The sequence below is a fragment of the Helobdella robusta genome, assembly GCF_000326865.2.
Source record: "Helobdella robusta unplaced genomic scaffold HELROscaffold_148, whole genome shotgun sequence".
Taxonomy (NCBI): domain Eukaryota; kingdom Metazoa; phylum Annelida; class Clitellata; order Rhynchobdellida; family Glossiphoniidae; genus Helobdella; species Helobdella robusta.
Genome location: NW_008703828.1, coordinates 38,175 through 50,404, shown reverse-complemented (window position 1 = coordinate 50,404; position 12,230 = coordinate 38,175). Strand labels below are relative to the sequence as shown.

Sequence of the window (12,230 nt, the reverse complement as noted above, 5' to 3'; positions counted from 1 at the left end):
AAAAAAGGAGCCACAAATCTTAAAAAATTCTCCCCGGGTCGAAAAAATTTGCTATTTAAGTACATATGTGGCCCTTCAAAAATTAAATTGTTCACAATGCAGCCCTCACAGCAAAAAGTTTGCCCACTCCTGTTGTACATTTTTTCTCTATCTCTTTCTAAAAAAAATATATATATCAGTATATATATATATATATATATATATATATACATATATATATTAATTTATTAATTTAATTATTTGTTTTATATTTTTTTTAGGACACCCCAACCTCAAATGTGGGCCTTCTAGCTAATGATAGTGAAAAGCCGGTAAATAGATTGTAAATAATAATAATAACATTTATAATATTATTAATAATAATAATGGTGATCATTATTATGAATTATTATGAATAATTTTTTCTTTAAATAATTTAAAATCCAGGGATCGCCGAGCACGTCCCCGGCTAAAAAAGTTCCAGGCGGTCCGAGGTTCGCTAAAAATGGAAATGTCATCTGTCAGGTGACCATGCTCGACGGACACGACGTCGACATTGAACTGCCGGTTCGTAATCACGTAATCCGTTGTTGTTGTTGTTGCTGTTGTTATCGTCACGAGATCTGTCGTTGTTGGGATGACGTCATATGTGGTTGTTGTTGTTGTTGTCATGTTGCTATGATATTGTGCTGTTGTGATGACGTATATAGACGGATTAATTTTCAAAAGATTTATTAAACATTTTTAACAGGTAATTTTTTAATTGCTTACTTACTTACATTCATTCGTTCAATTATTCATTCTCTCAATCCACTATTTTGTTTATTTTCCTAACTAGAAATCGGCAAAGGGGCAAGATTTGGTGGACAAGGCATGTGCCAGTTTCGAACTTTTAGAGAAAGATTATTTCTCATGTTCATATTTAGTCAATGGAGTTAAAGTTGGTGACTGGGGATCATTTTATTTCTTTTTGTATTCATTTTTGTATTCATTTTGTATTCTTGTATTTCTTTTATTTCATGTATTATTTAGTTCATTTGTTTATTCGTTCATTCGTTCGCTCATTCATTTATTTTTGTATTCAGTCAGTCAGTCAGTCAATCATTAATTTATTCACTGGTTGCTTTTTAAAGTTCTTGAACAAACTAAATTGATTACCTTACGAGTTTTTCTATTTTTACATTCATCCATTCATTCATGCATTAATTCACTCACTCATTCATTTATTAACTGATTCGTTCATTCCTTTCGCAGTTTTGGATAAATCATGAGAGAAGAATTAGTAAACAGATAAAAAGTTAGATGGGAGATAAATCTTATTTAATGATCACATTATCTTTGTTTGTTTGTATGTATGTGCGTGTGTATATATATATGTGTGTGTATGTGTGTGTTTGTTTGTGTGTGTGTGTGTGTATGAACAAGCATGACTGAGGTCTATAAAGTGCAAACCATTAGACATGATTCAGTTTTAATACTTTAAAGTGTTGTTGAACTTGTTCTACACGCATACATACATGCACAAACATACAATTCTGTAGATTTCATAAATTATTGCGTACATACATACATACACACACATATACACACACACACACGTAAATTTTTTCATCGCAGCGTGCATATCTGTACAATTGTACATTACATGTGCATATTATTTCATGTTATATCGGTTTTTAATACAATTATTTAATGTTATATATTGTGAAAACTCTGATTGATAACTGTGAATAGTTATAATTGAATAAATAATTGAAGATTTCGTCTGGAACTTCAAGTTTGAAGTGAAGTTTTACCCAAGTGACCCTAACATTATGTCCGAGGATTTGACCAGGTGGCTTATTCTGATTGGATGGCTGTGTGATGGGTGGAGTAGGTGCTTGACTGTGATTGGCTCGATAATGGGATTTGTTGATACGAGGAGGAGTCGTGTATTTTAATTGGTTGGTTTGTATATTTCATCATCTAGGTACCAGCTGTTTTTGCAAGTTAGAACGGACGTCTATAACGGACTGTTAGTTTTGCTGTTATCACTATCATCATCATCATCGTCATCAACAACATCATCATCATCAACAACAACAACAGCATCATCATCATCATCATCATCAACAACAACAACATCATCATCATCAACAACAACAACAGCATCATCATCATCAACAACAACAACATCATCATCACTATCATCTTTCTTCAGCCTTCCATGCAGTTTCGTGACCTACTGCTTACTTGGCTCACTAGCGGCCCAATCAGAGTACGGGGATTACGACCCTCAAGAGTTGGGTCAGGGGGTACAGTACCTGGCCGACTCGGCCCCTTATGCCCCGATTCAATTGCAAACTGAGGAAATGTTGGAAAAGATATGTGAACTTCATAAGAATCATCGGTTGGTTGTTTCGTTTTGACTGGCTGGCTGGCTGATCCATTGATTGATTGATTTATTGGTTAATTAATGGACTTGATTGATTGACTGATTGATTGATTGATTGATTGATTGATTGATTGATTGATTGATTGATTGATTGATTGATTGATTGATTGATTGATTGATTGATTGATTGATTGATTGATTGATTGATTGATTGATTGATTGATTGACAGTGGAATCCCGCCGGCTGAAGCAGAGTTAACTTACCTTGAAAACGCCAAACTCCTGGCCCTCTACGGTGTCGACATGCACAAAGCCAGAGTTGGTATACTTATTTAAAGACACACACGCACACACACGCACACACACACACACACACGCACACAGGACGAGAACCACAGTGAAGTATCAGTAGGTGTGTGCTGTCAGGGTTTGAATGTTTACAAGGAGAAGTTGAGACTGCATCGCTTTCCATGGGCAAAGATTCTTAAGATTGCTTACAAGAGGAACTGTTTCTTCATAAAGATCAGGCCTGGAGAGGTTTGTGATGACATTGATGATTGTAACAGGAGTGCATGCATGCATATACGCGTGCATGCATGCATATATACATATATACATGCTTGCACACATACATGCAAACATGTATACAGAAAGAGAAGAATGAACCACAGACGCTAACGTATAAACTGACCAATCATACAATGGCGAAACGATTGTGGAAGACTGCTGTGGAGCATCATTCTTTCTTTAGGTTTGGTTCTTCATTCATTTATTCATTCATTCATTCATTCATTCACTCATTCATCATTTATTCTCAATTTCGTCATCATCATCATTGTCGTCGTCGTTTTAATGACAGGCTGAAAGAACCGGAACCTCCCAAACGAGGGATGTTTCCGCTGTTTGGATCGAAGTTCCGGTATTCGGGTCGAACCCAGTTCCAAACTCGCAGCGAGTCGACGAACATCGACCGCAAGACTCCGACCATCGATAGGGCGGCCAGTAGGAAATACGCCAGAGACGTGGTGGCTAAAAATTATGAAACTGAAGGTGAGCCGTCGTTGGTTGCCTGGCTGGTTGGTTTTAGTTGCTAGGCTGTGATTGGTTGGATTGCCTTTCGTTCAGTTGCTGCCTTGATTGGTGTTGACTGGTTGATGAATAATTGATTAGTTGGATTATTGATTGAATGATTTGATTGATGTTGATTGGATGGCGAATGAATGTTCAAGTTGCAATTTGACAATAAAAGAATGAATGAACTACTAAAGAATCTAATAACGACTGCTTACTCAAATAGGAATACGAAACTTTTTAGATGGTAACCTATTATTATTATTATTGCGCATGGAATTTTCGTTGGATAAATTTTTTCTGCCTGTTATTTTTAGTTTTAAAATTATTAATATCATTCAACGAGTCGGTATGGAATTTTACGTTTTAACAATGTGTCCGTGCGGGTGTGTGTGCGTGCGTGTGTTTGTTTGTGTGTATGTGTGCGCGCGCGCGCGTGTGTGTGTAAAGTTGTGGAAGCTGCGAAGTTTGTGGGGGCAGTAGTACTGTAATTTTGTTTAATCACTAATACTTCTTTTGTTACTTCATTAACCAACCAAATGTTTTCGTACTAATGGCAGCAGAGTTTGTGTAATTATAATAATTATAACAATAATAATAATAACAACAAAAATAATAATAATAATAACAATAATAATAATAATAATAATAAAGGTCCAAGTACGAGTACGGATCGCGTGGAGGAGGTAGTGGCAGGGAACCCGCACACGGCCACGCTGGACCTGAAGAACCTGCGGAAGAACAAGCTGGGAGGTTACGGGGGCACGATGACCCCGACCGCCAACGGAGACTCCGACAAGAATCTGGAGTACGGCGCCAGTGCGGTTGATCATGGATATGTTAGTTGGTTGTTGTTGTTGCTGTTGTTGTTGTTGCTGTTGTTGTTGTTGTTGTTTTTGCTGGTGCTGGTGCCAACAATTTACATTTCTATAAGTTATGTATGCGGTTCATTTTTTGTGAGACGACTTTTCGCGCAATCTTACAACTGTTTACAATGTTGAAAGCTCTAAAGGATACTTGTGATTTCTGATTAGGTGGCCGTAGCAAGCAGACGAGTTCTTGCTGGAACTTTTTATTAATTTCTTTATTATAAGAAGCAAATCAAATTTCGTCTCGTTCCTTTTGTCTCCTTTCTGGTTTGGTGAACGTTTTGTTGTTATTTGTCAAAGTTTGGCTCTTGCTTACAAAGAATTACCTTTTAACCTCCGACCTTACGTTAAAAAAAGGGTTCAGTGGCCCTGACGAGCCAGGGGGCCATGGGCACAGGTGGCGTAGGAGGAGGGGGAATGAATTACTCGTCGGTCAGTTACACGACGAGAACGCAGCAGCAGACGGCAGCGACCACAGGCGGCTTCACGACCACCCGCCAGCTACAATATGATCAATACGGAAATCTAATTAGGGATTCTGGGGTGAGTCATGATGACGATGATGATGATTGTGATGACTATGATGACGATGATGATGACGAGAAAGATGACGACCGCGATGGTGGTGTGGCGGTACTGATGGTTGTTACTGCGGTTAAGGAAATGAATCACAGAAGACCCAGCAAACCCACATACGCACACGTGCACACACACACACACACACACGTACACAAACACACACACGTACGTGTAGGACGACGACGACGACAGCAACATGCCCCCCTACCTGGAAGACCAGCACCTCCTTAAAGGTTCGACCACAGCAGCTGCTGGCAAACTCGGCAGTCCCTACGTCACTACCAGCTCTACCAAAACTACTACCAAGACTTATAGGGGGCCGGATGGCACCATGGTTACCGAGGTGGTGGTGATGATGATGATGATGGGGGGGTTGTTGATGATAAGGATGATGATGGTGATTTTTATGTAGGTGATGACGTTACACACAATCACACACACACACGTGACTGTACACATACATACATACATACACATACATACACACACACACACATACACACACACACACCCACACACACACACACACACACATGACAGCACAAAGTTGAGAAGAACGGAGTGGTAGAGACAAATATCGAGAAGAAGACGTTAATGTCTGGAGGTCTTGATGTTGATGATGATGATGAAGATAAGGTTATCTTTTGCTCATTTGTCCACTAATTAATAAATTCATTCATTCATTCGTTTGTTCATTCATTCATTCATTCGTTTCTTCATTCCTTCGTTCATTTGTTCGTTCATTCATTCATTCGTTTATTATACGTTTTATTTTGCCCATTGTATTTGTCGACATAGTCAAAATATTTTTAATCAACCACAAACTGCTCAGTCAACCAACCGACCATTCGACCATTCAACCAACCATCTAACCAACCATCCAACCATTCAACCAACCATCTGACCAACCAACCATCCAACCAACCATTCAACCAACCAACCATCCAACTGACTGACTGACCAATCTCAAAACAACCCCCCCCCACAAACCCACCTGCCAATGAGACAGGCCCTTAGAGACGCCATCTTCGCAGTGACTAACATGAACCCTGACCTCTCAGTTGAGAAAATCGAAATTCGCACCGAAAGACAACAACAACAACAAATATAATAATAAATAATAATAATAAAAATCATCATAATTACAATTATAATAATGATAATAATTATAATTGAATTAGTATAAAAATAAATAATATTACCATTAATACTGATGATATCGCTAAGACGAAATTGACAATTATGAACGTTGATTGGTTTGAGTTCGTTTTACCTGCGGTTTAAATATGCTATAATAATAATATAATTGCTTTTATAATGGTGATGATGGAGATGAGTATGAAGATGACGATGATGATGATGATGACGATGATGATGTCCATCATCATCATCACGTTTTTTTACGTTTCAAGTTTTATACATACGCCGAAAATTTTTATCAATTTATATTTTAGCCACCTGACTTTTACCTGTCGATACGTACATACATACAAACAAACATACAAACAAACATACATACATTCATACAAACATACATACAAACAAACATACATACATACATACACACATACAAACATACATACGTTCATCTTTTCAAGTAATCCAGTTCAGCCCCTTTAAGCATCTGATCCATCAAATTGATTAAACTTTCCACTGTTCTTATCAACTGCCTCACTGATGATTTCAATTTGAGTCCTGACCTGATTATTCAGATCATGCAGACTGCTGGGGGTTTACCCATCATTTCGTTTTTATTTGTCTCGACAGAGGTGGTTAATTTCTTGGGAGTAGGAGTAAGATTTGAGCAAGCGCCACAGAACCATTTCAAATTGCCTCACCTGTTCAGCCTGTCGCAGATTTTATCTGTCAATCAAATGTAGCTTGAGTGAGCAAAGCACTCCCATTTAAAAGCACATACAAACATACATACACACACATACATACATACGAACATACATATAAACAAACATACATACACATGTATATCACATATAAATGAGTCGATTCTTATTGTTAATAGAGGTTTTATATACTTCGTTTGACATTACAATGTTACTTTGTTACTTATTAACATTATTAATACTATTATTATTATCATTATTATTATCATCAATATTATTATCATTATTATTATTGTTGTTGTTACGTAATTACTTTATATTTTTATTATCAATATAACTATCATATCAGGTTTAATTTTAATTTCGAAATTATTTCTTGTCTGAGTTATTTTGAGAATTTTATGATTTTTGTTGATTGATTGATTGATTGATTGATTGATTGATTGATTGATAGACAGGTAGGTAGGTAGGTAGGTAGGTAGGTAGGTAGGTAGGTAGGTAGGTAGGTAGGTAGGTAGGTAGGTAGGTAGGTAGGTAGGTAGGTAGGTAGGTAAGTGGATGGATGGATGGATGGATGGATAGATAGATAGATAGATAGATAGATAGATAGATAGATAGATAGATAGATAGATAGATGGATGGATGGATGGATGGATGGATGGATGGATGGATGGATGGATGGATGGATGGATGGATGGATAGATAGATGGATGGATAGATAGATGGATGAATAGATAGATGGATGAATAGATAGATGGATGGATGTTTTGATGTATAAATGATTGAATGAATGATTTATCTCTATATTCATTCATTCTTTCATTCATTCATTCAACCTGTCATATATATAGGAGTTCTTTCACATCGCTTTAATAATATTTATAGAAAAATTTTAATCAAAAATAATTATTAATCCTTAAATTATGATTCTATCATCATCTTTATTATCATTATCATTATTATTATTGTTATTATTATCATTATTATTATTATTATTATTCCGAAATTCATTTTATTCCTATTGAAAATTTGAATATAATCCGTTCCATTTTGTAAATGTTTGATATATCTATATATACCTTTCAGATATTTTAGTATAATAGATTTATGTGCTTCTTCATATTACAAAAGTTAAAAATTAACGGTGAACAAACTTATTGATTAACTTTTACTACCTGCTATTACTACTATTACTGCTACTACTACTACTACTGCTACTGCTGCTACTACTACTGCTGCTGCTTCTGCTGCTACTACTACTGCTTTTCTGTTTTTATTTTATACCCATGGGATTTCTTAATTCCTTCAACCAGTTTTGATTTGAAAGGAACTTAAACGAATTTTTGTTCTTCATGATTATGATAACAGTTTTAATGATAATAGTAATGATAATTATTATTATTATGGTTTTTATTATTTTTTGAATGCAGTTTATGAATTTTTATAGTAAGCCACGTTCCATACGATGTGCGTATCTTAGTTCACGGTTCTGCTGCTGCTACCTTTGCTAGTTTTTGCCAATGTACATTTGTTTGTTTTTTTGTATGTTTGCATGTTTGTTTGTATGTATATTTGTTTGTATGTTTGTTGATGTTGTTGTTTTTTATTGTTTTTGCTTCATTCATTCGTTTTTTCAATCCATCAATCGGTCCATCCATTCATGCCAAGCAAGCAACCAGCCATTTAAGAAAATTTTCAACAACGGTATTTTAATATAATTATTATAGTGGCAATAATTTTCGTAATAAAATAAAGAATAATAATAATAATTAACAACAATAATAATAATATAACTTATTATTGTTGTTGTTGTTGATAATTTTTACACCTAACTAATTGTTTTAAATATACATACGCTAATGCAATGTTTCTTCTATTTTAGCTCTGAAGATGATGAGGATGAAGATGGTGATGATGATTGTGATGGTGATGATGAAAATCTAAGAATTTTAATACCGTTTGATTGTATATGCATGTAGATGCTTATTTTTAATAAAAATTTCGAAAACAATTTCTGTATTTCTGGAGAGAGAAAGATAGAGAGAGAGAGAGAGAGAGAGAGAATGAATGAGTAAAATCAAAAATACAATCTGTCAATCATTAAACTAATCATTCAGTCGATTTTGAAAAGGAGAAAATTAAGTAAGTTGCTTTCAAAAAATTCGAATTGGTAAGCATAAAGTTTTAAACGTGTATACTTACATACAAACAATATAGAGACAGACATACAAACATACATACAACATAAAGACAGACATACAACATACAGACAGACATACATACATCAACATGATCATTATGATCAATCAATACGCTCAATCATTCAGCTAAAGCTTAATTAGAAAAATTCTTTTGCTTTATAATAAGACATCATCATCGTCGTCGTCGTCATCTTTTTCATCGTCGTCGTCTTCATTTTATCGGCCGGGAAATGTTACTCCTTTTTATATATGGTCAGATATTTGAACGTTTCTGTGATGTATTCTGAATTGAACTATCCATGCCAATTTTAAAGTATTTCATTCTTTTATTATCTCTTCCTCTCTCTCTCTCTCTCTCTCTCTCTCTCTCTCTCTCCTCTCTCGTTCTTTTTCTCATTTTAAGTTATAAGGTTAAGGTTAAAGTTATGTTTTACATTTGGTTTACCCTCGGGCAATTAAGATGTTGATGATGTAGTGGATGGTGTTGCTGCTGCTGCTGCTGCTGTGGCTGCTGATGGTGGTGGTGGTGATGGTGGTGATGACAGTAATCTCAAAACTGATGGCGATGATTATTTTATCAGCGCCGCACTTGATCCCTCTCACTTTATATTTACGACTTACATGGCATCACAATTTCTTAAACATTATTTATGAATCCATGTTTCCTTTTGTGTGTGTGTGTGTGTGCGCGTGTGTGTATATGTGTGTGCATATATGTATGTGTGTGTACGTATGTGTGTATTTATGTTTGTATGTGTGTGCATATCCATCTTTTCACACACACACACACACACACACACATACAAACATCTTTAAATATTCACACACACACACACAATATTCACCCACAATATTTACACACACACACACACAATATACACACACACACAATGTTCACACACATACAGTATTCACACACACACACACACACATAAAATATTCACACACACATACACATACACACGTGCATAAAAAGGTATCGAAGAGCGCCTTGAAAATTTAGCAGCTTAAACAATATAATAATGGTATGGTTGTATTAAAGTTATATCTGTATGTGTGTGTGTCTAGTATTTAAGTTCTAGCTAGTAACATTATTTTCTGATCAGCAATGTTTCAAATTAATGATGTTCTAATGTAAATTATTCCATTATAATTAAATACTATTACATTTGCATGCGTTTTATTATTTCGCAATAATAATAATATGTTTTGTTCATTTATTAGTGATGTTATTGTGTTGGTTAATTAATTCGTTATATTATAAATATCAGGATATTTATTTGTGTGTGCGTGTGTATGTTTGCGTGTGTTTATGTATGTGTGTGTGTGTGTACATCTTGGAGATGTTTTAATCAAACTTTGCTGATGTGGAGTTCATGTGATTATCTGCAACTACATGAAAAAGAACGTCATCGAAATCAACAACAACATCAATACAACAACAACATCAACAACAACATCAACAACAACATCAACAACAACATCAACAACAACAAATCAACAACAAAAAACACGCAAAAGTCCTGGACAAATATGCCAAAATGGTCGTCAAACATCACGCGAAAATGTCATATAACAACAAAAACAACAACAAAAACAACAATAACAACAATAACAATAATAATAATTACAACAATGCAAGTAGTAATAAAAGCAGACGAAGTAAAAGATGTAATTTTAATTCTAATCACAAATCAAAGACAACGAAATCACATATTTTTAACTCTGTCACATTCGTCACTGTGATTATTTGCTTTAATCATGTGACGTCATCGTCATCATCATTATCAATACTTCCATCAGCGTCGTCATCATCATCGTCGTCGTCATCATTGTATGGGAAGAAAGCAGGCATTTATAACGAATTGCTTTATGAATGGTACGTTAAAAATTATGGCCCCTATAATAATAATAATTATAATTATAATAATAATTTTGTCTATAATTATAACAACAACAAGAATAATAATAATATCAGAGTCAGCAAGCAAAAGAACGACAGATATAATAATAATAATAATAATAATATAAATGGTACGAGACTAATAGAAAAGAATAATAATAAGAAGAAGAGGAAGAAGAAGAAGAATATTAATAATAAAATTTATAATCATGATAATAATAAAATTTATAATCATGATAATAATAAAATTTATAATAATAATAATAATAATTGCAACTACTCCGCAAAGAAATATGAAAAGATAAAAAAGCCGAAAGTTATTAACGGCGATAATAATAATAATAATAATAATAATAATAATAATAATAATAACAATTATAACGACAACGATATACCAGAATCAACTATGCAACAACAGCAACAACACAACAACAATCATTACATCAATTATTATCAACACAAATACTATCCATTCGAGTTGGTAGATAACAACAACAACAAAAACAACAACAATAATAATAAGAGTAATAGTAATCGTTATTACAATAATAACAACAAACTCAACAACAACAACATCAACAAAAATGTTGACAAGCCAAGCAAGAAAAATAGGTCTCAAAATGAATCAGGCATATTAAATTTTAACAACAACAACGACCACATCAACAACAACAACAACATCATCAACAACAACAACAACAACAACAACATCAACAACAACAACATCAACAACAACAACAACAACAATATCCACAATAACAACAACAAAACTTTCAAACACTCTGCCAAAAATCGAACGAAACACCGCTGCCTTCGCAAATGTAAATTCAAGAAAACATCATCATCATCATCATCATTACCATCATCATCATCATCATCGTCGTCAGCATCATCGTCGTCAGCATCATCAGCAAAAGCGAATAAAAGACTTGATAGATGCCACAGGGGCTGTCTCAGACGTTACATTTGACAAAGCCAATAAGGAATATACACAAACAACAACAACAACAATAATAATAATAATAATAATAATAATGACAATTATGATAGCTGTTGTTGTTTTATGTTGTCGTGTTGATTATTCTGGTTCCCTGGCTGTTTGTGTTTCTGTTATTCAAGTTGAACAAAAAAAATAAATAAAAAGCGATGCGTTTTTTAAGCCATCAAACATTTATACATTTAGTTATTCGTTCATTCACTCATTCATTCATTCATTTATTCATTCATTCATTCATTCTCTCACTCATACATTCATTCATTCACAAGATGACAGGGCAAATACAAAACTCATCTACCGTGAAAACCATCATATGTTAACCACATCAAACATTCATACAAAAATGCAAACATACAAATATACAAACAAACAAACAAACAAACATACATACATACATACAAACAAAAACAAATAAG

The 12,230-nt window shown here is 34.3% G+C and overlaps 2 protein-coding genes across 2 annotated transcripts; both read left to right on the top strand.

Annotated features, from left to right (window-relative positions):
* Window positions 1–817: 817 nt before the first annotated feature.
* Window positions 818–3,447, top strand: HELRODRAFT_92323 (hypothetical protein; the record flags this gene model as incomplete). The annotated part of the gene is made up of 8 exons (XM_009014966.1): window positions 818–919; window positions 1,234–1,276; window positions 1,738–1,813; window positions 1,949–1,993; window positions 2,180–2,368; window positions 2,584–2,671; window positions 2,738–2,890; window positions 3,004–3,447. Coding segments are annotated over 8 exons (1,140 nt in total), but the record flags the coding sequence as incomplete, so codon positions are not given.
* Window positions 3,448–9,392: 5,945 nt separating this feature from the next.
* On the top strand, window positions 9,393–11,787 carry HELRODRAFT_184038 (hypothetical protein; the record flags this gene model as incomplete). Its single annotated transcript, XM_009014965.1, has 2 exons — window positions 9,393–9,458; window positions 10,876–11,787. 2 exons carry the CDS (start codon window positions 9,393–9,395, stop codon window positions 11,785–11,787), a joined length of 978 nt encoding a protein of 325 aa, XP_009013213.1.
* Window positions 11,788–12,230: the final 443 nt, after the last annotated feature.